The sequence below is a fragment of the Dermacentor albipictus genome, chromosome 10 (assembly GCF_038994185.2).
Source record: "Dermacentor albipictus isolate Rhodes 1998 colony chromosome 10, USDA_Dalb.pri_finalv2, whole genome shotgun sequence".
In the NCBI taxonomy this organism is placed as follows: Eukaryota; Metazoa; Arthropoda; class Arachnida; order Ixodida; family Ixodidae; genus Dermacentor; species Dermacentor albipictus.
In genome coordinates this window covers 27,437,126-27,464,618 of record NC_091830.1, presented here as the reverse complement: position 1 = coordinate 27,464,618, position 27,493 = coordinate 27,437,126, and the positions used below count along the sequence as shown (strand labels likewise).

General features: G+C 46.8%; 2 protein-coding genes across 5 annotated transcripts in view; one reads left to right on the top strand and one right to left on the bottom strand.

Moving 5' to 3' along the window:
• The window catches only part of LOC139050683 (toll-interacting protein-like), a 28,468-nt gene extending 17,572 nt beyond the window's left edge, over positions 1-10,896 (bottom strand). Inside the window, exons 1-2 of one of the 3 annotated variants that reach the window (XM_070527289.1) lie at positions 10,819-10,896; positions 459-635 (exon numbers count right to left, since the gene is read on the bottom strand). In XM_070527289.1, coding sequence (XP_070383390.1) covers positions 459-635; positions 10,819-10,866 — 225 coding nt within the window. In that variant the 5' untranslated portion in view covers positions 10,867-10,896. Of the gene's footprint in view, positions 1-458; positions 636-10,234; positions 10,581-10,818 lie in introns of those variants that run through there. The other 2 variants (XM_070527287.1, XM_070527288.1) reach the window with 2 other exon arrangements.
• A 125-nt stretch (positions 10,897-11,021) lies between these two features.
• The window catches only part of CCT2 (chaperonin containing TCP1 subunit 2), a 30,581-nt gene continuing 14,109 nt past the window's right edge, over positions 11,022-27,493 (top strand). The window contains exons 1-6 of one of the 2 annotated variants that reach the window (XM_070528051.1): positions 11,022-11,142; positions 13,003-13,156; positions 16,946-17,060; positions 19,063-19,252; positions 23,972-24,174; positions 26,813-26,997. In XM_070528051.1, the coding sequence (XP_070384152.1) occupies positions 13,010-13,156; positions 16,946-17,060; positions 19,063-19,252; positions 23,972-24,174; positions 26,813-26,997 (840 nt within the window). In that variant the 5' untranslated portion in view covers positions 11,022-11,142; positions 13,003-13,009. The other variant, XM_070528050.1, reaches the window with a different exon arrangement.

The window sequence follows — 27,493 nt, the reverse complement described above, 5'->3', positions numbered from 1 at the left end:
CATCTACAATCATTTACACAACACTCGAAAGGGATATTAGCGACTTTTAGCGTGTCTGCTATTCCGGCAAACTGGGGCGGTTTGGGCGGATTACCAGATGGTCGGGGGCGTAAACGTGAGCGGCCGGAGTGGTGAAGCCGCCTGGTGGTGTACAGCCCAACCAGACAAACACACAGCTAAAATTGCAGTAACCTACTTTATTCTGCTTCGCTGCTGGTGTAAATTTCGGCAGTGGCGCAATTGTGTTCACAATTACGCCACTGTCGAAAACTTGCACCCCAGCTGGCGTCACCAATCACGCCGCTCACGTTTACGCCCCCGACCATTCGGCAATCCACCGAAACCGCCCCAGTTTGCCGGAATAGCGGACACGCTAAAAGTCTCTATTTAAAAGCTGCTCAAGTGCGGGCATCTTAACAACTACTCCGAAAGGTCCACCATTCCTCACAGTGACCCACCTGTATGACGGAGATGCTGAGGCGTCCAACAGCCTGAGCAGTGGTGAACGCCGCTCCTGACAGCTGCTGCTGAAGTGCAATGGCAGTCTGCTCGTCAACCGAGATCTGGCTCGGTGTGCCGGCAGCAGGTGTGGCGTCCACTCGCAGGAAGTCGCCGGGCAGCTCGCCGACCAGGAGCTACAAACACCACGGAAAGCCCAATTTAACTTAAGTCAACGTAGGAGAGGTTAGGGCAATGCTTCGGATAAAGCAAATTCACATCGACTCCCGCAGCACCACGGCTGCCTAAAAGGCTGCAAGTAGTTGAAATTAAAAGCTTCCACATTAAGAAGCAATGCTTGGACTGCGAGAGACCACGGTGGGAGGCTCTAGATTATTTTTAACTACCTGTGGTTCCTTATAAGGGGACAAAAGAGAAAAATAAGGCAAAGCTGTATGAGGAAATTACGCTTATACATTACCATAGAAATAGCCAGTTTCACTCAAAACACAAAGCACTCATAGCGATAGACGGGTATAGAGCTGTGCTTAAACTCATTAGATGGTGCTCCTAGTATACGAAGGTGTGACTATATGCAGACACGACATATGGGGGTATGTTAAAATCTATTGCACCCTTTGAGACCATTTAAAAGCTATGTGGGACCTGTAGTGGCATCGCACTGGTGACACTGTGCTGCCCGTAAAGAATGGCACTAGTGAAATTAAATCGCTTTCAGATCATGATCACTAACACTGTTTTGCACTTTTTAATAAGCTGAAAATCAGACTTAAGATAAAAGGTATGCACCCTGAGTGAAATGCTTCATGACTTTTGTTAGTGTGCTGCAATATTTGAACACACCCTTCGGAATAATTCAGTCAAAGACATAAAACCTGGTCCGAGTAACTTTGGCAATTGAATGGTATGGCACCTACCGTGCACATCATGACACAGATAAACATACAGCACACATATACACGTAAATAGATACGGAACACCAAGCCTACACTGAAAATTCACCTGGAGTGTCCAATAGAAAGGCTACTGTTAATGTGCGAAGATGGTTGTTCAGATAGAAAAGACATCAAACGGAAAGACAAGCGGGGCCACCGGCCAGAAGTCCCCACACCAGCTCACAATTTTGACAGCATCTGGCCGGGGGACTTTTTTTTCCCGGTAAAGATGAACAACACAGTACTCTAAAAGAAACAAAAACCGAACTTAGCATGGCTCAAGAACATTTACTCAGCCAAAAGGTTTGGAATTTCGAAAAATATACCTTGAAATCTGACAGACCAGCGCAAAATCTTGAAAATGATGAATGAATATATGATGTTTAATGGCGGACGGGCCAATCTTGAAAATGGAGCTTTGACAATTTTCTCGTGTAGTGATGCCACTATTGCCACAAAATTAACAACAAGATATACTTTATTGAAAACACTTCGCCTACGCTGAATTGGTGTTGCTCTCTAGTGCCCCTATAATTGTGACCCTTTTCCTATCTGGAAGATCCCAGACAGGCTTTCGTAGTAAGTTTTGCGCTATACACACACACTCTAATGACCAACTTTTCAAGGAGACAGCTATGAGACAACACATATAATATATAAAACAGAGATACAGTATGAGTAAGGGCACAGTAGGTTTTGCTTGCTCAACTTAATCTGAAAAGAAAGTTTGTTACAGCCCACCAAACCCCACAAGAAATGGTCGCACACTAACATGATGTCACTAATTACACTGGGTAGTATATTGCCTTGGCAACAGGCAAGTTAATCTATAGCGAAACCACACAACAGAGACGCCCCGGGAAATGTCGCCTACCATGTTATGTCCCACCATGAAAACCAAGTTTTCTTTAATACAGCGCAGCTGTAAAAATGCTTGATGCAAAAGACTTTTGGAAGTCTGCCCAATGTTTCAAGGTTTAAACCGACGCACTTTGCAGCTGCTCACATAACCGTGACTCCCTTTCATTGTTTAGCCACAAAAGAAAATTTTGGGTGCGTCACACGTTGCCGGTGACAGATACTTGGACAGCAGCCAAGCTGCAACAGAAACAATGGCTTTTTCTCCTTTCTAGGCTCAACATTATTTCATCCACTTTTAGCAAACAAAAATTATAAACAAAATAATATAAAAGAAGTTTTCCTTAACTGAAACAGGTCAGAATATCCAGATGTTGGGCTAGTTATTGAAACGTCTTTAAAAGTTGCTGCGCTACGATTACTAGCACCAGAGTCTTTCAATGCTTTTCTGGTTACGAAACTCCACCGTAACACTATGGGAGTGCTTGCTATGTTGCCGCAGCTGCCATTCGGCGATGCTGAAAACATGGTGGGGGCTAAACGAAAGCTGCGCGCTGCGTCGGTTGGTTTTTTATTCTACGGCTGCGTGCCCGACTAGTCTGGCGGCATCGGCAGTCCGTTTTCCTCATTTCAAGAGATAATTTGTTGATCTGTACCACGTTGTCACTTTGGCTACAGAGGTACGAGCAAAGAGGTATCATTATTTCGTTTGCCTAGTAATGCCGATGAGCAGGTGAAGTGGAAACGTGCAATACCGTGACAGGAAGCTGGCGGCTTTACCTTCGACTCTCAACATGTCAGAGTGTGCGAAAAACATTTTGATACCACGGATGCTGTTCGAAGTTGTGAAAGGAGACGCTGTGCCCTTGCCCAGTGCCGTTCCTTGGCTGTTCGAAGGGCTGCCGGTATACTAGACGCACGGCAGAAATTGTTAATTTTTTTTCTCGGATGCTGTCTGCGCTTCATCACAAGGAAAAAAACAAATTTGCATGGGCAAGTAAGCATGCAACATGCCCAGCCGGTGGGGGCAAAAAAGTTATATGTGCTGAATTGCTTCTTTAACAATTTCAGCCATGCAAACAAGAAGCAGTTTTTTGTTCACTGCTTTTTCTCAATGCCATAGATAATGGTGCAAAAATGCATTTGCTTCTTTTCAATCTTTATTATGTCAAACATGTTCATTTTTCTTTTTTTAATCTACTTCATGACCAACTACTTTGTAGCTTGCTGTTTTTGAGATGCTTCCCATCATATTATGTATTTTGCATTCCTGATTGTAATTTTTTTGCGCAACAGTGTCTTGTTGATGAACATACATAACGAAATGTGCCATTATACTGAAGCTTGTGTCGCAATGGGCGCTAGTGTCTCCTCAGCTTGACACGTTTTGGGATATTTGCCCCATGTTATGTGGTTCACATTCTGAATAAATCAGCAGTGCAGCAGCGTCATGCTTCTAAACGCTTATGCTTATTTTTGTTTAGATTACAGTGACATGAAACACGGTTTCATTTCAGTTAATGCAGTCTTCATTACGCAATCTCGGACCATGCAAGCGTAGTCCGTCCAAGCAACACACGCTGTGTCATTATGAAGCATGCCAAATTGGAGTGGAGGTGATAGCGGGACTCGCCCCACAAGGCGAGACATTTGTTAAAGCGCAACCAACGCAAGAATGGATGGCCTTGCGTAGCTGCGCAACGTGAAGTGAAACGCACTTTCCCTCATGCCATGCCCACGTAACATGAACTTGTCAAGGTTACACATTGGAAATGAACAGACGGTGGTTGTAAACTCGGAGCTATGACTAAGTTAGAGATCGGCGTGTATTCACGCGACACACGGATGTTGCCTTGTGAAAGCTTCGTTGTTCCTGCTTTGACATGTTGCCAATGCTCTCTGTGATAGGTTGCAGCAGAGTGAAGTTGGCTTTTATAAACTGCAACCACAGGAAATCCAGTAGCTCTTCTGTTTTGTAATGTGGCAGCAGCAAACTCTTGCTGCGTAGACGGGCTCACTGCAAATAGCTAGCACAATCGGCGCTGCTTCAAGTCTCGCCGTGAGGCTTAAGTCTGCGAGTAGTTCGCAAGTGTCTAAGGCTTGCACAGTGTCACAAGTCCAAGCAAACAACCTATTCTTAAATAAATAATCTCACGCTCCTCTGTCTGAGATAAGGAACTGTGCTGCAATGACGCATACATTCAATATTGCTGCGTCAGCACGACTGCCTCCATTTGTAGCCTTGTTATCTTGCAAAGGTAAGCGAAAGTAACTTTTTCACAAGCATATGCAATAACCGCATTGTAAGTAAGGCGAACGATTAGTGGTAGTAGAATGTTCGCTGTTTGGTGAAAGATAAACAATTGCTTCGAACCGGTACAGGAGTTTCAGCCGAGTGCGGTGCACACGGACGGCAGACATGGAATGCCCTCACGGTAACAGCAGCGACCCTAGTGGCAGCTTCTGTCCCTGTATAAAACTGGGGGCGGAGTTTCGTGACCAGGAAAGCATTGAAAGACTCTGCTAGCACCAAAGACACTACTAACACAGAAATCAAACGGGATGTACAAGTGCTTGAACGTGCAATTTTGTTACTGTATTAGTGATATTGCCTATGTGCAAGTCCTTCACACACAACACTTTAAGGTAATGAAACAGATTCATAATGAAAGTGCTTTTTTAACTCTTCTCCGCAACATCTTGTTAATGCATCAGGCCCCTGAGGAAGGAAGAAAGTTAAGGTATATTTTGCTTTTCTGGGTTTTCTTTCTTACTTTTTTTTGCTACTAATGAAAAAAAGAATAGATTAATTGATTGCATTGGTGTACCTGCTTTGGACAATAAGGGCAGCCCACATCCATGGCAAACTATGCACCAATCCTTAATGAATCTTTTTATTAAAATATTTATTTGTATGCCTTTATTCGATGTAAGAATGTCTTGACACAGTTAGTACATCGTGATCTCGAAAACAGCGTCGCTTGGGTCGTTACCATCACTCTCTGCTCTTTTGCCAATCAAGTTTGTTCTCAGAATGACAAAGTGGACAACTATTTGGACTTTGCAGATAATGTAAACATTTGGGGAGCCTCTGGAATCTGTTTTGAGGCCATTATTATCTCCCAGATTAACCAAGTGATCTCTAATAAATATTGTTCAATTATGAATTGTAATGCACACTAATGGCACTTTTTTTGTGTATGTATCAAGCTCTTCCCCTGAAATTATAAAACTGTTATTACCAAGCCATTTAATATCTCTGCTTCATTCTCAGTCAATTGAGGTTAGGAGTCAATAGAGTTTCACATATAATCGGTCACTCCAGGAGCAAGGGTACAGATATCACAACCGTTTGTTGCTTCTCTCGATATCTGTATGGTAGTGCAATGGAAGCATTGATTCTCAGAGTCAACTCAGGTTAGGAGTCAATATAGCTTCACGTATAATCGGTCACTCCAAGAGCAGTTGCACAGATTGTACAGCCGTGTTTTGCTTCTCTCGATATCAGTATCGTAGCGCAATTGAAGGATTGATTCCTTGTTTCACGAACCGCATGGCTTGCTCAACGCCACTTCCTTCTTTTAATATCTACTGTAATATCATCCAGCCACAAACAATAAAACTTCATGTGCACTCTTTCCATGCCAAGTGCTATGTGAAGTGCCAAGTGAATAGATAACATGACTATGTTCTGTTGATATGTTTTGTACATGCCAAGTGCAATGGAATGGATAACATGACTATGTTTCACTTCTGTTGATTTGTTTTGCAACTCAATGGCTCATTCAATATCTGTTAAAATAAAAAATTACATTCTGGGGTTCTTACGTGCCAAAACTGGTTATGAGGCACGCCATGGTGGGGGACTCCGGATTAAGTTTGACCATCTGTGGTTCTTTCGACTTGTGCAAACAGAATGGATTATCAGTTCTACCCGCTGCTTTGCTCTGGCAACACAATATCATTTTTTAATTTAAAGGAGTGCTGACCCAGAGTAAACCCTCCTTATATAAGGAGGTACACATGATTGACTTTGTTATAAGCAGTATTTCGTTAAAAACACAGAGGCTAACATAAGAGTTCTGAAGGTGCACACGGCCAACAACGTGGGATCTCGTAAAATGCAAAGTGAACCAAAGCCAAAGTACTTGACTGTGACGATATGACAGTGGCAAAAATTCTGCTGACCACCATGAACAGCTGCCTTGCCAGTGGATTATCGTCACAATACAGTTAGTCCCGAGAAGCTGCCGCCACCTGGTGGCAGCTCTGTGCTGCTCTTTGCTTCGGCAGCTTAGTAATAAGATATGCAAAGGGTCATTGTGTGTCTTGCATCAGGCGGTCCTGTGCGGATTTCCCGTCCTTGCACTTTGTATTAAGTGAAATCAGATGCTAGTGCACTTCAAATGATCCGGCCACAATAAGCATACACTGTGGTCAGTATCAGAAAAATATTTTAATAAAATGATCTTTTGAAAAAGTTTTCTCTGCCAAAACCACAATCTGATTATGAGGCGTTCCTTAAACATGCACTTAAATGTAAGTGCACGAGTGTTCTTGCATTTTGCCGCCATCAAAATATACACTCGCCCACAAAATATTGCGGGGTGCGCGAGCGCCTGGGGAAACGACCCTCCTCCCCTGCTAGTGGGGCACCCCTTGTGTCGAGACCGATGCCTGCACACATGCGCATCCCTCCAAGACTGCAAGCGTGCACGTTTTCGCGATTCCTCCTTGCGCGCCGGCGATATCCGAATGCAGCCGCGAGGAGCCCCTCTTGCGTTTGGCGCTGTGGCGGCTTCAACGGGCAAAACTTTGTTTATACAACGGAAATCAAGAGTTCATTTTCGTCTTGCCTGTCTCCTTCTATGGAGCGCCTTTTCTGCCACGCTCTTCTGTGGGAGAACGGTTCGTAAAAAGAAACAACGAAGATTGGGCACAAAAAGGTGCAGCGAAAAAAAAACAACGATTTGTTGCGTTCGCCACCGGGCCCTATGCGTCGGCGATCGTGACTCGACAAAAAGCGGCCGCAGCGGCGCGCGCAAGCTCACGCTTCTAAACACGCTTCACATTGTTGTGCCCGTTGAAGCCGCCACAGCGCCAATCGCAAGTGGGGCACCTCGCAGCGACATTCGGATATTGCCGGGCGCGCAAGGAGGAAATGCGGAAACATGCACACTTGAAGTCTTGGAGGGACACGTATGCGTTCAGGTGTCGGTCTCGGCACCAGGAGTGCCTCACTAGCAGGGGAGAAGGGTCGTTCCGCCACGCGCTCGCGCACCCCGCAATATTTCGTGGGTGAGTGTACCTGCCGCATCCGGAATCACATCTACGAGTTTGAGCTCAGGGTTGCAATGCCACAACCAGACAACCTACTGCAGCGGATTGAATTAAGTGATTTGAGAGTAACGACAGCTTGCTGTATACTTAAAGCCGTCAAAACTCTGCCACGAGCTTTTCGTATGCGAACGGATGATACGGAGCAAGCACGAATGTTCGGAAACACTTGGAAGATATTTTAATTCCACACTACAGTTGTCTCGAAATGCCACACCTGACAGCAGTAATGTAACCAGAGCAGAATTTTTAAGCAAGGCAAGTATGGCCTTCAATTTCTCCAGTAATAACCAGCAATTTTTGCTGTATGAATGGGCATGAAGTGATGAAAGAATAAACTGCAAGTCTAAAACAGTGTTACATAGTTCTTTATAGTCAGCTCAGAGTCTTGGATGAAAAAATTGGAGGACGCTTAAGCTTCGCCTTCAAGAGTGGGACGCGACAGCGTTCCCGTCGACCCGCCAAGGGGTATAAGACAATGCGCTACGGCACAGCGATCACTTACGATGCGCCCCGCATCGGACTTAGCGCCCACCTATCACGCGGTGAGCGTCGAGCAACGCAGCGTTCGCCGCGGCAACGAAACGTGCGCCTGAGCGAAAGAAACGAACCAAACAACTCGGTGTCTCGGAGGGGAAACGATCTACGCCAGCCAAACGTCGTGATCGGCACGGGCAGAGAGATAGATAGTAATCTAAACCGGGAGCACGGCGAAGCGTCGTCAGGGGAGAGGGAGTCCCGCGACGCGCCTGGCAGCGGTCCCAATGCGCGCGCGGCGCGCCTCCTGTCGGGGCAGCGCCGTACATTGAGAGGAGGGGGTCTTCTGTGTTTGCCGCAAGATGGCTCTGCGTGTGCGGAAAGCGCAGAAGAAATGCAGCGGAAACGCACTTCGCAACTCGTGTAATTGTGACTTCTGTACGTTACATGTTCATAATTGCCGATATACACCGCAGTATAACTTTCCACGGCTCGTTTCGAAGGCAACACCGCATTCACTAGAGGCGCGTTTGCACCGCTTGGAAGCATCGAACTCGTGGCTGAGTGGTAGCGTCTCCGTCTCACACTCCGGAGACCCGGGTTCGATTCCCACCGGGCCAATCTTGGAAGTTGCTTTTTATTTATGAAGCGCCTGCCGTGATTTATCGCTCACGGTCAACGCCGCCGACGCCGACGACACCGGCTTTTCTGCGACACGAGCTCCTTAACGCTATCGCGTTAAAACCTCGTTCACCTCCATTACACTGCTCTACAGCAGACAAAAGAGAAAAAAAATCATCGCCTGTGTCATGTACTCCAACGGCAGCGCGAGCTGACAGGGTTCCTCCCCCTTTCTACATATTTTTACTTGTCTTTTTTTTTTCTTATCGGTTGCCAGTGATAAGGCTCCTGCACGTGAATTGATGACCTCGCCAAATTTATCGCGTGCACACGCGCTCGTACACGGCAGAGCAGAGCCAGCAAACGGAACTCGTCTTCCAGCAACACACACACACACACACACACACGCGTGCGCCACCAACACCCGCGTCGGGGTGAGCTATCGCGGAGACGACGACGATCGGAACCGAGTGCAAGGTTTCGCCGCACATCGCCGACGAGGGACGCGCCTCGTGGCAACGCTGATAAGGGAGAAACCGAAATAAAGCGCTTCACGCGCGCGTGGCAGGCACGTGACCGCGCACGTGACCGAGGAAGAAGAGACGGCGCGAGTCTTCGGTACGCTCAGGGCAGATGAATGGCAACACGCGCACCGACAACGTCTCTCTTTTTTGTTGTTGTTTCATCTCGTTATCTGCTTCGCACGCAGACACTCGGCTGTAGAGGTACCGCATATCTCTTCGCGCAACCCGGTTCGAAACGGAAGTCGCACCCTCGCAAAACGGCCTGCTCAAACGCGGGTAGCCGTTAAATGCGCAGGTCGGAGTGTTACGCTCGGCAACATATGGTAGTGCGGAATGCGAGCACTTCCCTCCTCTCCCCACTGTTTAACGGGCTGTTTCGAAGCCTCGGATATAACGAAACGACTAATTAAGCACGAGACATAGGCACGTGATGGCAAGCAAAGGTTCCGCGAACACTACTAGTCTACCCACTGTGCACGCGACGGCAACTGTTTCCGGCTAATTGACCTAACGACAGTCAACTACGGCCGAAGGAGAGAAGGCCTTCATCGGCGATTTATTGTTGCCAAGCGACGCCCTGATTGTCAGCGCGATATAGCCGTGGCGAATTCGCACATACGTCGCAACAGTGGTTGCGCTGGCCGCGTCCTTCGGTTACACTCTTTCTCCCGCTGACAACGCAGCGAGTCGCAGCACGACAGCATCGAGGCGGTAGAAAAGAGAAAGAAGAGAAAAGAAAAAGAGTTTCTAGAACGAACTACATCGCGGGCGTCGAGGACCCGAGTTACGCAAACCGTGGAACAGCGGGGTGTCGCCCAAAAGAACCGTTCCGTCCGCGACAATGGCACCGAGAGGATACAGTTAACTCGTCTCGATTAGTTAAGTACGTCGAACTCAAGTCGGGGCGGAAACGGAGCAGCTGACACGACCGGCTGTTTTCTTGGCGCAGCGCCACACACACGCACACACACACACCACCGGTAGTGCGAACGCAAGCGCGCACTTGCTCGAACCATACCGTACCGCGTTCTGCGGGAAGTGGTAGACGTCGTATCGCGTCACACGGGTCCTCTCGGCGTACGGCCACACACGACGCACCGACGTGCAACCGCCGATCGGAAAGATGAAGGGGATGAAAATCATGTCCACACGCTGGTGCGCCGCAGACACTGACAGACCCAGAGGAGTGACGCACGCGTTTCTAGAAGAGCGTAGGTGTGTGCGCCGAATTAGTACGTATGCCGCGGCGGAAACGGCGCTGACACAGGTGACGGGCACCGCCGAGCAAATGCGGCAACGAGGTCGTTAAAAAAAGATACAGTAGGCGCGCCGAGACACCCGAATCGGCGCCAAACACGATTTTTTGCGGGGCGCGAAAGGAAAGATCTTGGGAGAAAGTCACAAATAAACGAATCTACGTTTCTTTTTTTGCCCGGGACATGTGATCGGGGCCGATGACATCACGTCGCTGCCTTACGGCGGCTGGATCGCACTGCTGGGCCGACGTTAGCGGCCGCAAAATCGATCTCGACGCGGTCTAAACTCGAGTCACGAACATTACAGGTGTGTTATAAAGTATCGAGGAGAGAAATAAAAGCAGTAATTACCTGCTTTCTCCGTTCCGCGGTCCGCGCATCCGCTGAAGCAGACGCCATGTTTGTTTATATCGGCATGATCAGAAGAAGACTATAAGACGCTGTTTCGTACCAAAATTAAATTATTTGCGCTGTTAGTTTTTTTCCATAAATATTGATGTAAATAAAGGTAAAGTTTTATTGAAATTTTATTAGACTTAATTTTAAGAATTAGTTTTGCTACAAAATTCTGCGAGAATGAGGCTGCGGTCCTTGGCAAGTGAGGAATTAAGCGTGCGCTTTGTGGTGTATCCCTCGTTTAAGTTTTCGACGTGTGTGCTGTTACCCTAATCGCCGGTATGTTTTCTTCTTTTTTCAATCGATGAAAACGAAGTATCGGGCCGTAAAATGTCAGCGTGGACGCGTGCTGTTCCAAACATTTGCTCTCGAAGTCCCTGCAGGGTCGGCATGGATGGCGACGGTAGCTCTTGTTCGGGAAGCACGTGTGACTTGCTTAGGTCTGAATGGACGTCAACGCCCTGTCCGAGCATTATTACTTGTTATCGTGACTGCGATGCCCACTTAGAGCTAAGATTTTGATATAACGTTGTTTCACTTAGCACGAAGCGAGGCGCGGATCGCGATCGTATAGAGCGTAACCGGTGCCGGTGTCGTAACTAATTCATTCGCCGGCTCTTGGAGAACTTTCGCGAAAGTTAAACCGTCGTGATTTTTCGCTCGCGCATTCACAATTCGCGTGCGCGTAGATCAGGAAGTTGGTAACCTGCAGCTTCAACGCAGATTTAGCGGAACGACTGCGCGGCGTGGTCGTGGGCGTATGACAGACTCTGAAGGCAGTGCCGATTCCTTTTATGGACACGGTTTTCATGGCCGTTCTGCCAGGCTTAAGACCCTTTCCGGGCAGCCAAGTTTGTTTTTTGCGTGGTTTAACCGTATTGCAAGCTTCTTTTTTAAATCGAAAGTAACGGAAACAGTTTCTGATTGGGCCGATGGGCCCCCAACGGGAACTACTAAAATGACGCCCTGTTGGGGGAGGGGGGGGGTGCCTCGTTACGGGAGCGCAGCATAGCACTTAATGTAGGGTAGCGTTTTAATAAAGTATACCTGTAGTAACTTACTTTGCTATTGTTAAACTGGTTATACGGGCAGCCGAAAAGTGCGTTACGGGTAACATGTTACAGTTAAGGATGAATACCTGCAACAGGGTGACTCGTTACGGGAGCGCAGCATAGCACTTAATGTAGGGTAGCGTTTTAATAAAGTATACCTGTAGTAACTTACTTTGCTATTGTTAAACTGGTTATACGGGCAGCCGAAAAGTGCGTTACGGGTAACATGTTACAGTTAAGGATGAATACCTGCAACAGTTTCTATTTATTGTACCTGCCTTCACTTTCTTTTTCTTCCAAATGAGGAATTTAATTTTGCTTGCGCGGGCACAGACTTCCAACCGGCCGCATTTGCCCAGAGATGCTAGGTCGCATTTTCGATTCAGGCCAAGGTGTAATGCTAAATAATGCTCACATAGTTGGACATGGGTCCGATGTTGAGGAACACCAACTGATCGAAGTAACCTTCCGCTGCAGTGTCTCATGATAGCCGAGGTGTTAATCTCGCCACTAAACTGCACTAGTCAGTGAACTTGCTTCTGCATTGAACTCGTGTGGCCAGCACATTATAGACTTTCTGTAGACCTCTGTACTCTGTTTCAAACATAGCTGGCAATTCTACGAAAGCTAAGAGACTTCTCCCACTACTCGCATTTGCGGCCGAAAAAACTGTGCGTCATATATGAAACAGAGAATGGGTCATGTAATATAACATGAAGTTTTGTACCTTTATGTTGCACCATATGCTGTAACTATTGTGTGGCACCTGTTGCATATCTATACCCATTTACTACTGGGCAAAGGGTGTTATACGGTTTTGTGACCAGCAGCTGCTATGCACAGCTTCACCTCACATACTCGCATATGTTGCTTAATGGCCACACAAAGGTGCACAAATATGTGCGATTTGAGTCCAAAGACTTACAGTTGTAAAGTGTCGCAGACCAAAACCAACTGTACTGCAAAACATGCAGAGTGCGACTTCTGTGACCACGCTGCCTGTGTAGCTTCTGCAGTGTTGTCCACAAAGTATGAAACAGGAGTAACGATTTTGTTCTCTCACACTATGGTCGTTCTATCCCTGCAGGCTAACCATGTCACAAATGGGCAGTCTGAATGCCGTGCGGATCCTGAAAGGTGAGGCCGAAGAGGAAAAGGCGGAGACGGCACGGCTGTCCTCGTTCGTGGGTGCAATTGCGATTGGCGACCTGATGAAGAGCACACTGGGACCCAAGGGCATGGTGAGCTGGTCAGCTTACTCGTTTGACTCTGTGTCATGTTACGCTAAACTGTATCGGTAGTTTGCATCACAAAGAGCATTCAAGTGACATTGTGGGCATGATGTTCGAATCTGATTCACAACTTCTACAATGCTGCTGGAGATAGGTGGCTTGGATCGATGTGTGATTTTTTCCTGTGCCAAGCTAACATGGTGGCCACGGTGATATCAGCATGTTCATCTGCATTCATATCCCTTATGAGAGCCAATTGCGTCTATCGAAAATGTAGTCTTATCACTTTTCTTTTTTTATATCTTCAGTCAGTTTTGTCAAGCCTGCAAACTGTAGACTCCATGCGCAAGCCCTCTCCGTAGGAACATCAACAATTGCATGCCTAGCATCTTGAAAAGCACCCATCCAGCCACTTGAAGTATACTGGATGCAAAACATTACGAAAATCAAAAGAAATTAACCTGCTACACGACAACATACTGACACCAAAAGCAAACACACACATACGTCTGTCTACCTTCCAGCTCATTTGACATTCAAAAGGCTTTTTAGCCTTTAGCGACATGGACAAAAAGAAGAAAAGCACAACAACACGACTTTTACTCCACTGATATTTTATTCCCGAAGTTCACGCACACACATATATAGGAACTGAAGTAGAAAAGCCCAGACGTTCGCACTTGCCCACCATGGTATATGTAGGTGATGTAATTATCAGGACTGATATAAATAGCAAAATTCTTTCTCGAGAAGAATGACCCGATGGTTCACGTGTACGTGTGCCCCCTCAATCTTTATGTTGTATGCTTCTGCTCTTTCTCTTTGACATCTGGCTTGTATGTTTGAAGGTAATAGAAGTTTCGTTAAAGATAGGAACACAGCCACACGGTTTGTATGCACAAAAAGATGAGTCGACTTCAGAGTATCAACTTATGCATTAGGGCTATGAGAAGAAAAAAAAACGTGTATAACAATGTTATTCACCGCGTATCGGATGTAACGATCGAAATTCTGCCTTTTGGGCTGTGTTTTCCATGCAGAATAATCGTGAAATCTGTGTAGCTAAGTTCCTCTTAAGCAATACGGGGCGAAAAGTTTGCCTATGCGAGTTCGTATCCGCCGCCATTACCGCGCGGTGCGTCCCACAAGATGGCACCAGCTGCTTCACGTCCGTGTCGCCGGCGAGCGTCCATAGGAAAAAAAGTGCGAAGCAAATCGAACCTGCTCACCCTTTCTACCATCTCCCTCAGCGAGCGCGAAAATGCGCCACGGAAGCAGCGGTGGGTGCACCGACAAGGAGCAAAGCTGTGTCGCTTGGGGCGAAGCTGCAAATTTCGTAAGACTCAAAATACGAGCTCATGCAGTCAACCATATCGACGATTCTGAAAACCGCGAGCGCCACCACGACCAGGAAGGCTAGAAGCAGTGATCATGCCAATCAACGGCAGCGGCGGACTTTGTGCACCAGGGCGAAACCCCCCATGTGTGAAACCAACATGGTGGCAGCCGCTGACATTAGTGAACTCTGGCAGCACATCACTACTGGCGATAAAATAGGCGGTGCTTCGATGGAGGAGTTTCTGAGTGCAAATAGTGCTGCCTCGTTCTGCGAAGTATCCCCGATGGGGCAATCGTCGCGACACAGATGGCGGTGTGGTGCGACGGCAGCAGCAGCAGTGACGAGGCCTGCCTTTCACACTGACCCTAACGTTCACGCAAAGTGCACGGTCATCGATAGAGTCGCTCACCGATTTCATGCACGCTAAATTATAGCCGCCAGTGTTCGCGCAGCTGCTGGATGCGATGCACACTGTGCACACTTCGGTGATGCTTGCGCTGTGACAACTGAAGAGCTGGACGATGCTGCAATAATACAGAGCGTCACAGATACAGAAATGCAGCACGACGACTCGAACAAAGAACTCCAGGCGGCAAGCAGCATAGCTACACCAAAGCAAGTCATGGAAGCGCTGGATCTCTTACGCACGTATGCGGGCGCGCACTCGCAAGAGCAAGCATTAGCAGCCCTGTCAACCTACGAGTGCCTTATAACCCCGACGCTTATTAAAAAGCGGCAGATGAAGCTGACGGAGTTCTTCACTTCCACCTGAGTTGCATAGAATTGCTTGGCAGGAAGTTAAATAATATATTCCAGCGTTCATGAATCAACGTCGTCATTGCTTTACTGAGCGCGGTATCATCTGATGGCTGCGAGCGTTAAGCGCTCTAATGGTAAGGGTGGCCTCATGGATTCAAGTTAGTACTACTTCCAATTTGCTTTGAAAAAATATTCAAGTTGATAGCTCTGGTATGTGCATAATTTTTTTTTTCATGCGCTACGGGTTGCCATGTCTTCGTGAAAGGATTTTTTTTTTTAGTGATGACAACTCATGATGATGATCGCACTGATGGCCACATCTAGTGGCAGCTATGAGCACTAGGCGCGGCGCTTGCTACAGACCTGCTCTTTACTGTACGTGCAATGGAGAAAAATGCGTTTGTACCCCGTTAGCTATCGGGCATCACGCTCTTGGTTGTGTTATTATAGTTCCGGGGTTTATTGGTTATCTTTTTAATTTTGCTATCTCCAAGATGCCATATGCCAGGAGTGTTCTAAGAACCTGCATCTTTATTTGGACTGCTGAAACATGCGAACCTCGACTTAACGAAACTTGCGATTTAACTAAATTTTCTGCTGCAAATTGGACTTCGTTATATTGAGGTTCAACCGTACATCTTTCTGTGCATTGCAAATCATGTGGCTGTGTTCCTATCTTTAGTGATACTTTTGTCATCATCTTTGCCCGAAACACTGCAACACGTACTGTGCGACTGCCCAGCATATATGCTGGAGCGAAGGACGTTAGACAGTTTCCTAGCCAGCGTTGGCAGACAACTACTGTCGGAGGAAGCTATTCTCGGCCCATGGCCTGACACTGCAATTTCAATGCGTGCCACAAAAGTATTGTTGAAGTTCCTGCAGGACATCAAGCTCGACGAGCGGCTCTAGCGAGGCAACTGTCTCATGTACATAAGCACTCACCTCTTCTCTTATCATCATCATCCATCCCAATACTTTCACTCCCCTTCCCTCTTCCCCAGTACAGAGTAGCAGACTAGAGCGCACTAGCTCAGGTCGACCTCTCTGTCTTTCCTATCAATAAATTCAATTCATTCATTGTCATCTTCAAACATGCAAGCTAGATGGAAAGAGAAATGGCAGAAACATTCACCAGAGATTCGGGGAGGCGGGGGCACATGTATAAGTGCACCATAGTCATTCTTCACGAGAAAGAGTTTCATTATTTATATCATCCTTATAGTTACATCATCGACGCATACCATGTGTGCTCCACATGAACTTCCTGAATAAAATATCAGTTGCAAGTCAGCGCCATGTTGTCGTGTTTTTCTCCCCTTTTGTCCATGTTGCTTTTGCCCCGTTACCAAAAGTATGACCAATCATAAGTGTTTGGCTGCGACACATTTTGAACATTGTTATTTTTCCTCGGTGCTTTTCCTTGGGATGCAGAATCGTGCACGAAGCCCCTAAAGGGGATATACATAGGTATGTGAGCAGCCTATGTAGGCAGGAGAATTCTCCCTCGCCCCCTCAAGTGGAGGAGTTTTCTAGCACGAAATGTAACTGTTTCAAGCTTTGGGTGAAAACTTGTTGCTTTTTGGCATCCCTTGGTTGGACCCTTGAGTCACTTGGAATGCATTCTGTGTGCGACCGAGGTTGTAGGTTATAGAGGTGGGAAGTGGGTTCACCGTCCTCCCTCTCCCGCTGTTGTTCAGGACAAGATCCTGATGTGCCAGGGACGCCAGGAGGGAAAGGTCGAGGTGACCAACGACGGGGCCACCATCCTGAAGGCAGTAGGCGTTGACAACCCAGCTGCCAAGATCCTCGTCGGTAAGTCAGCTCCCTCTTTATCTCACAACCAGCACAGTCGTCTAGAGGATTGAGGTAAAGACGAACAATTGCCTAAAAAAGCGTTAATGCTTCGTTTAAAAGAACAATCATTGCAGCTTACCTTCCAGAAATAAAAATGAAAAATTGGAAGAATGAATTAAGATTACATCACATAACGAGTGAGAAGAATGAGGGGAACTTAGGGGCCTGATTTCTTTTTATCTTTGATAGTACTGCATGCAGCCACTAGGGAAGTCTAAACATAGTTTCGCCAAATGGCTTTGTGTACCCTAGAACAAGAGTTGAGGTCTTAATGTTACCCTTCAACATAACACTCCTATCGAGTTTCTACATCAGTCTCGTAACTCTTGTTATATGGTAAGCAAAGCAACAAGGTTGGTTGGTACTTCTTGAACCATACAGAAGCCTGAGGAACTTATATTTTCCAAATCTTTGCAGAAAATTAACTGCAGTCATGTCACATAAAATTAGAACCCAAGGAGAGAGACAGAAATGGACCTCATGTCCAAAATAACCACATCACCGCAATATTTTGCGTTTGCTTCACTGCGTAACACTGCTGTACTGAGGCAGAGCTGAGTTTTGGGAACCGGCATTATGCAACGCACCATGCTTCCCGAGCTTCCAAGGCATTGACAAGGAACACAAAGGTGGACTCTGCAGCACTGCTAACGGCAGCAAATTGATTCTATGGAAAGCACGGCACCGAACAGAAAGAAGCTTGTTAGCGAACGCCAAAGTAGCTATGCCTAGCATTGCCACAGTGGTGGCTACAGCTGCCAGTGGATCTGCGTTGCGTGTGAGGGCACTGGTTAGAGGAGGCGAGGTAATGAAAAGGGTGGCATTCCTGGATATGAGTAATGCAGTTTTGGACCTGCAGTCATGGCATTTATTGCACGGGGTAAATTTCATGGAAACATCTTCGAAACAGCAAAAATTGAAAAGTAAGGTGGCAATGATTCGGAACGTGCAAAAGATAACTTATCTTTGCAGTATAAATACATGTATATTATTTGCAAAATGTAAATTCACTCTGCATCGAAACCAATAAACCTGCCGTTCAGGCCGCGGGCCACTCCATCCACATCGGGGTTCCACCATAGAATAAAGAACTAATGCGTGAGCCGCGTGAAGACGGCGCGGCCTAGGCCAATAGCACGCGGCGAAACTGAGCGTGTGTTCAGAACAGCGATCTCTAGTCGTGCCCTAGCTCATCCTCACGACCGCTTCCGGCCATCTGCAGTTATTGCAAGCATCACGTCGAAATGCGCACCTGATTTGGAAAGCGAGCTGTGTGCGTCTCTATCCTGGACAATCCTGCTCATCGGCATGTCAATGTTGATCAGTGTCCGATTAGCGTTTCTGTTTTGTGAGCAGATTAACTCTTTGTTTCGCAGCAAACGTATAACTCAGCTTAAGACCCATTACACACATCGAAACCCAAGGTAGGCAGAAAAACGAGCCACAGGCACGCGAATTCGACACTGCCCGACTATGACCACTTTGTCGGTCAAGTGCCGGCCGCCCCTTCTTCACCTACTTTTCCAGGCGCCGCACGGGAAAGTCCCGTGCACATGCTGTCCTATTACATCAGCATAAAGTATGTAAACTGTGTATGTTGCAGAGAGCCAGTTGCGCTTTTTGTCTCTCAAATCTGCGAGGTGCCTTTGCGCCGGCACTGGTAAAACAGAAGCGTTAAGTGCCGTTACCTTAAGCACATGTGCGAGAGTCAGAGTTTGTAGCCTCTCTGAAAAACTACAGCACGACCGTTCAATCGTAGGACTGCACAGTAGAAAGGTTGGGGGTGTGTTCGTTGCGTGAGGAAAAAGAAAATCGGAACTTTCACAACTAATTTGGGGGTGCGTTCATGGCACAAGTAAATACGGTATTCGGTATTGACACACCCCTATAAAAAGAAATGAAGCTTGAAACGCGACAACCTGCAACGTATTTCTGTGTCTCCTCTTCGCTCTCTGTGCAGACATCTCGAAGGTGCAAGACGACGAGGTGGGCGACGGGACGACCTCCGTGACGGTGCTGGCGGCCGAGCTGCTCAAGGAAGCTGAGCACCTGGTCAGCATGAAGATCCACCCGCAGACCATCATTGCAGGGTGGCGCCAGGCCACAGCGGTTGCTCGGCAGGCCCTGGAATCTTTTGCAGAGGACCACAGGTGGGTGTCTCTGTTTTATGCCTGAGCTGCCGTGCTGTCTATGGCATTCAGCTGCCGAACACTCACGGTCGTAGCTTCCATTCCTGGCTGCAGTAGATGCTTTCTGGTGGGGGCGAGATGCAAAAAATGCTTACCATATTTATTCGAATGTAAGAGGATAGCTTTTTTTTTTTTAATATGTATGTACCAAGCTATAGGGTCACCCTAGATTCTAGGATGTAAAAGAGTGCCAGTTTTTAGTTGAAACTGATAAATATGATGCATAGCTAGCACCATCTAGAAAAGCCAGTGACCACCTGAAGTACACGAGCGACGTCGCCATCTTGACCTGTGTCATATCAGCATGTGTTGTGGCGTTATCGTAATGGCACTAAACAGGTGATGCCATTATGCTGCTGCTTTCAAACGAAGAGTTGTGGTAGCCGCAGAGGCATCTTCAAATGTTCAAGCTGAGCGGGCCTTCGGCATCGATGAGAAAAATGTCCATCGTTGGAGGGGGCTTCTTGCGTGCGCTAGCGTCAGTGAGGAGATGGCTGCAATAAGGAAAATAGCGGTGTAAAATGAGCTCGGCATGTTCATATTCAATAAATGCCGTTTTCATTTTGTGAATGCTGTCCTCGCTCTTTTGTTTGGCCTGCATTCAAGCTAAGCTTTTTTTTTTTCAGACTTTTGGATGTCGGCTTAGAATCGGGGTCGTCCTAGATTTGAGTAAATGTGGCGGTATATACTTGGAATTAGATGCAGTTGTGCCATGTCATTTCTGGTGTGTCATTGAGCGTCTTCCTGCATTCCTTGGGGAAGCTAACTGCAATGAAACCTTGTTAAACTGTAGTTGGCCGGAGCTTGGAAAAAGTACGTACTAAGCGGTAGTACTGCTTAAGGGGGGAGGAGGGGATCAGAACTAACTTTTCTGTTTCTTGACAGAAAGGGCTGAAATTTGGCACACACACTGCACATTGCAATAAAAAGACAAATCTAAAATTTCATTATGATATCTTAATTAGTTTTTGTTTTATAAGAATTTATAAGTTCCTTGCTTGTGGAAAGCCTGGCACAGTAACGAAACAAGATAGGGAGCTGGGAATACTTTGCATGTTTGCACAGATGTCTAATCTACATCAAGACAGTGTTCGATTTTTTTTTTAAGCGCTAATAATTTTTTGCTCGACATAACATGCACATGACTGTGCTTCACTGCATGGAGCCATGTAGTAATTGTGAAATAATTAAATAATGGGAAGATAAAGAAACATTTCAAGACTGTCTTTAAGTACAGCACAGCTTGTGGATCACAGCAAAACAAACTGGGCCAAAATCGGTCCAGCCATTGTTGTGCTACGCTTTCCACGAGCGAGGTGATTGACAAAAAAAATGCAATTGAGAAAACTGGCTGCAAAGTTTTAACAGCACTGCAAATTTATTCAAAAGCACCAGGGCTGTAATATTTTGAATCATTGCTGTCAGGCATCTTCTTACACCTTTGCCTCATTGTTTGGTGGGCTTTGGATGCCTTCTTCAGGCGTTCTTTATCCTTTCCTTGTGCCGTCTGTAGTAGTGCATGACCACCATTTTCACTGCCAGACCGAGCCTGGTATCACAGTGTACACCCACAGAACGCTGTTGGCATCTTGGGCACAAAGTTTTAGCGATCAAAGAGTTCATCGCGGAAACAGGCATAATAATGAACTCAGTCACAAGGGGCCGAAATTTGTTCTTGGCATTGCTGCTTCCGCTCAGTCGCGGACACTGCGCGAAGGGAGTCGCAAACGCTGCATGCCTGCGCTTCTGCAGTCACCGCTGACAAAACGCGGCTCGAGGCGCGTCTGAATCGTGCGACGATTCGTCTGGTGAGCCTTGAGTCACCATACAGTATGTAGCTTGTCGACGGTTGGGGCTCACTCACAGGCTGCGTGTCCCTGTCGCACGATGCATCGGAAACGTACACCGGCTCTGCCGGTGATGGAGACCTTCGACCCGCGTCGCCTCTAACAACGCGATCTCGGTTGCTGACTCGCGCGGCCGTACGCACAGGTGCGAGAGCCTCCATTGGCACGTATTCCGGTGGCTTGGTTATCAGTGTCGATGTCACAGGGCGATTGTCGGCTTAGCTGCTGGAATCGCACGGTGCAAGATAACGCGGCACATTATCCGCGTGTTCAGTCGGGTTCTCCGCTTCTCCCGCTGGCCGCTGCCTTTTTCTCGCCGAAGGAGGCTTGCGCTTCCGTTTTCCGAAGGCATGCTTCATTTAAAAGTTCTTTTCTAACGAGTGACGATCCATCACTGACCTGGGAACTTTCATAAATCCGAATTCTGCGAGTGTTAAATGAAGAAACACGCCGGCGTGGTTTTCAAAGCAGACAACTGCGGTCCGCTGTGGTTGCCAGCTTGCTCGCTGCTGCAGCAGCAGCCAATGGCGAGACGCCTTTCAGCACGGCGACCAATCGGAGGCCCGCTTTCATCGCAGGGCCCGTGTGACCGCCTCTAGCAGACCCGCGCTTCTTTTGTGTTTGTGTGTTTGTTACAAGATGGCGACGACCGAAGAATTCAGAAAGGGAATGGCGAAACTTCGAGCTTTCGAACGATACCAAGATGGCGGCGTTCGGTGGCGGGAAAGACGAGTTAGGGCTCCGCGAATTGCGGTGATTTTACGCGAATTAAAGCTGTTTTCTCGCCCTACACACTCATAAATTAATTTTTTTCGGGCACTTTTAGTGCGTTTTCAGTCAAACCATTTTGCTACAGTGTAGATTAGGCATTGCAGATACCGAAACGCGTCGTTGCCAAAAATCGATCTTTCTTGCGATTTTCGCGATCTGATCCCCGCGTCCCCCCTTAACCGGAATAGCACGAGATAGCTTACTTACCTGTCAAAAACGGAAGAAAGAGTGTGATGAAAGGAGAAAGAACATGGCAGTATTTATTTACTTCACGCGACAAAAGTGTTATCTTCGTATGATGCCGCCGCGACCTAGCAGCGACGACAGCGGCCTCAAACTTACCGAAGCTGCGAACCTGCTTTTCAACCAGCCCCCTCTTCTCGGCAAACACTCGCATTGCATATTCCTCGTTAGTGTTGCATATTCTCCGTGCGCGGGCGCGGTAGCGTTGCAGAAGTCACGGGCCACCTTTTCATTGTGGGGTGCTGTTCTCATCGCGACGATTGCATTCGTGAGGCTGATGTAATGCGCGGCTTCTGCCACTGTCGGGCCCGAATCGCCCGTGCTGTCGCTTTCCGTGTCATCCTTATCGCTGTCGCTAGGCGACACTTCGGCAAAAGAGAGGCAACGATGGCAAAAAGTCGAACCTCACAGCTGACATCTCTTTGCGGTCGCAGCAGTGCTGCTGAGCAATTTCACATTCCAAATGCCACACACCGTAGTCAACAGTAGACCCATGTCGCATGCCAGCGCCGACTTCTTCATGTCTTGTTCGACAGCACGAACAATGTCTAATTTTTCTTCGATGCTGAGCACACAGCGTCTTTTTTATCTGAGCTTCGGCATGATGCGAGTCCTCGCTTTCACGACGCCACCACGCTCTCTGGGGCGGCACCGAAATGATGTTTATGTTAATGTGGCTTGTTCTGCCGGGCCACCCGATAGAGACGAAGCACCGCCGTGTTTGCGCGACAAAGAGTGGAAACACTGCGTGTTAACTGATACGTACACAATAAGCTGGTACGGTTTATGCAACTACAAAACATATTATGTTCACTGGCCACTGAGTCAGGGATTTGACTTGGAAGAGTCTTGCTTCTGCATTCTTACGGTGACGGTTGCTCTCGATATGCCCGTCAACAGTTGATTTGTGCCGATGGTCAACTACTCTCACACATACTCGGCACAAAAGGACCCCTGTATCTTTGTGAAAGCTGGCGTTCTTGTATTCTCGAGCACATTCTTTTGACTGTCTTCTTGCTCAAATGAGATCATGTGGGAGCCATCTTGATTACCAACTTGAAACACAAAGCAAACAGTAAAATGCGGATGCACTTTTTGTTAAAGCAAACGTTGGATGGATTGATGACTACTGCTACGGCTGAGCCCTTTGATTCGGGTGGCAGGTGTGCCACCTAGCCAATTTTTTTATAAGGCGAGAATATTTTAATATGAAATTGAATTTCTTCATCAGTAAAAGGTGTTGAGACAATAGAAGCGCTCTTACTATTAATTACTAAGAAAATACTACTTTTCCGCCACCTTTGGCAGCTTTCACTTGATCTGTCACTTTAAAGACGCGTAGCGCCATCTTGTGAAAACTGCTAGAAACAGAGTTTCACTGCTGCTTCAAAAAGCAGCCTTTTTTTTTTTTACGCGTTGCCGTGAAAAAACATCAATTCCATGAATTTTCGCGGAATCGCGGAAAGCCTGGGCCTCTAGTGATAGTATCACTGAAAGTTACCGTTTGAGAATATCGCCTGTGAGTAAAATTTACCTTGTGGATTGCAGAAGCCATCATTGCTAATAGCTATTATGGAACACATGTGGCTGAAATTCACTGCGCATTTCTTATTGGAATGCACCGTTTTGTCTTGATGGCTCGTCAAAGCTTCATTTACACCAATTCCCAAAGTGAATGGGATCTGTGTGGTTATTTTTTCTTGTTTACTCTCACCATTCATTTCTACTATTGACTGTCAGCTGTAGTTATTCTTTGTTGTTTATGATGTAGTCCCATTTCTGTGGGGTTTAGAAACGAACTGCCACTTTTGCCTCTCAGTGCCGACGAGGCTCGTTTCCGGGAGGACATACTGAACATAGCCCGCACGACACTGGGCTCTAAGATCCTGGCGCAGCACAAGGAGTTCTTTGCCCAGCTGGCCTTTGATGCCGTCATGCGGCTGAAAGGCTCTGGCAACCTGGACGCCATCCAGATCCTCAAACGGCTGGGCAGCAACCTCACCGACTCCTTCCTGGCCGAGGGTGAGCGATGGAACACTTCTCTTGTGCCATACCTACTGAAACGTTCCGTATTCTATTCTAATGCAGTTAAAACTCGATGTAACGAACTTTTGTATAACAAAATTCTCGATATAACAAAGTATTTAAATTTTCATAACCTCTCATTCATAGAGCACCATGTATTTAGAACCTCAATATAACGAAGTGTGCTTGCATGCAATTTCAATATAAGAAGTTTAGCTTCTGCACCCGGAAACGAGCGTCCCTACGGAGGAGGCCTACGCACTCTTGTCGGCCGTGCAGCACATCAAGGAAACAAAACTAGAAAAGGAATAATGTTTGCAGATTCATTGAGCGTCATCAAAGCCTTAAAGGGACCCTGAAACGATTTTGAGTCATTAGAGTAGGTCCTTCTGATCATTAATTGATACATATAAGTGCTCGGCGTAAGGCGTGTAATTTATTACAAGGTTTTAAAAATGTACATCGCTGCCAATCGCAGCACACTGCTCGACAGAATTTTCAGCTGCCCCTACCCGTATGACGTAAGTCACCCAATTGACGTCAGTAGAGCGAGCTATCCGATTGGCTGCCCAGGGCGTGTCATCGATAATCTTTCCACCTTTATGGTGAACAAATGATCTTCTTAATACAGTCCCCGACCGTTTATTCAAACCTCATGGGGACTGCGGAAATGTCCAAATAAACAGGTGTCCAAAAAAGCAGATCAAGAAAGAAAAGAAATTCTTTATTTCCACGCACTTGTTCGGGCTCGGCAGTAGGCTTGAATAAATTGTGAATGCGCCGTTGCACGCTGTTCCGTTCACGCGCAATCAGATAAGCCTGAATCTCGGAGAGGGTCGTACGGTCACTGTAGGCGGCTGAAAGCGCAGTTACTGCTTGTACACGCGCCGCATGCGATGATAGCGTAGCACATAGTGTGTTATCTTCCGACTCAGAGTCATCGTTCGGCGGTGCAGCAAAAACCTGACGAATGATCTCGCCGTCGTCGAGTTCTGCACATGTCAGTACAGCAGCGTCAGCTCCTGTGAAACTGTCGAATTAGACGGTGTCCAGAATCAACGCAACCATTGTGCAGGTCTCTGCAGAACATTTTCGACGTCAGTAGGGAGCACATCGGAAGGCAACAACTTCTAGGCCTCCCGGCACCCGCTTGCCAGCATTCCCCAGCGCAGTCTGCGCGGGCACTGTCAGCGCCATTAGACACTCAACGTGATGTTTCCGTATGCCGCGTTGCATCACCGCAACCTCGACACAGCACACAAAGCGAACATCACCACGCCGACACCAGTCGCGCAAACGAAAAACGTGGCCTACTTGCAGCGTCGTGCACAAATAAAGAAATAAATCAGCTGCTGGATTGTCTTCACATGGCTTACTAAACTGAGACCGCAACTGCTGTAGCTACGAACCAGGCAGAAACGATGATGATGAGCGGGAATTTGCAGTAGCACCACTACGTGGGGCAGCAAGTCGAATCGTGCAGTGGTCAGAATCATTGCATGGTGCTCTCGATCAAGTTGGCTCAATTAGTGTCCAAAAAATCAGACGACAGGTTGCAAGGTGTCCGAACTTTCGGCAGTTATACATTATGGTCTATGGGGAGAATGGCGGTGCCGTGAAGGAGTCCGAAAAATCCGTCAGCGACTGTACATGGATTTGTCTGATGTTCGTGCTTGTGGAGTCGGACGTTATTGTGGCTTTGTATTTTACGCTATATAAATCTTATTGCCGTAAGTCTCAGCGCAATCTACTCTTCGAAGTGCAGAAGACACCGCGAACATGCACAATTGCTGTTAATTGCAACAATTGAGCTTGTCCATGTGGCCAAATCAAAACGTACCAAGCGTTTTGTTATTATTGAAGGCACTGGCATGCCCTCTATAATTTCATAAGGGCGTTTCATTCGCTTGTCGGTACACGCATCTGTGGCTTAATGGTTTCAATACCAGGCTTCTGTGCTAGAGTTCCTGTGTTCAAATCCTGCCGTCGGACAATATTAATTATGTTTATTTAATTATTTATTACGCAGTACATTGTGGAAAATGATGAGTTTGTATACAAAGTCACAAAGCCGTTTCAATCCAAAAGGATGAAGTTTAAGTAAATCCATCTGCTTCCCATAATTCCCATGCTCGTACAACTGTTCTCATTGCAGCTGCCGTAGACACCGGCACCAGAGTTCCCTCTTGTAATTATTGTATGAAACTCTATGATGGATGCATTGGACATTTTGTGCTATCGCGTCCACTCACAGGACGACGAGGCAGCCTTGGATGATTTAGTTTCATTCAAGCACCACGTAATAACATCCCTTGAGCGGAAACAGCAAGCAAAGTCGCACAGTTTTTTTTTTTTCTGTTAAATAAATGTTGCAGAGGTGAGTTAACCAGGATTGGCATTTATAGCATTTTGTTTTTGCATGGTGTGGGCTAGTCTTTATTAAACAAATGCGTGTAACGAAAAGTTGCGAACTTTTTTTTTTTTCAGTTGTTATATCCAGATTTAACTGTAGTTCCACATAGTTTCTATATGGTTTCCATGTATTTCTTTCAGATCTGTATGGATTCTATATAAATTGAAGTGTCCAGTGCATATGCAAAGCAGCGAGTGAGCTGCTGCTCGTGTTTTTGTTCAGGCTTCCTTCTGGACAAGAAGCCCGGTGTGCACCAGCCGAAGAGGGTGGAGAAGGCCCGCATCCTCATCGCCAACACGCCTATGGACGCCGACAAGGTCAAGATCTTCGGAAGTCGCGTACGGGTCGAGTCGATGGCGCAGATTGCTGACATGGAGCTGGCCGAAAAGATCAAGATGAAGGAAAAGGTGAGGCACACCTGCCAGCTCTCCCAAATTCTTTGTAAGCTTTGGCCCATTAAAGTATAGCATCGGCTGGGACCATCTGTTGGCATCAAAATGGCTGTAAAACGAATGAGGCGCAGTCGCATTAACAAAAGTCTACTCTACTGGAACTGTGTGGCTGACAGCAGCAATACTGGTAGTCCTGCCTTTTTGTTCGAACACAGTGCATTAGAAACATTCTTGTGTTGTATGGGTGTTCTTGTAGCAGCATAACATTTCTTTTACTCTCTGCAAGCAGGTTAGCATGGTTTTTGTTAGAACACAATTGCTAGCGCAGATTTCTTTTTCTTTGTGACATTTGCACATAGGCGGAGTGATCATTTTTAAGTAGGGGTGTGCAAATATTAGAAAATTGCAAATATTATCGACAATGATATTTTTAATTTCGTGTTCGATTAGAAAACTAGATATTTGAAAATTTTCGATCATTCAGTTGGATATGAATATTTGAAATAACTTG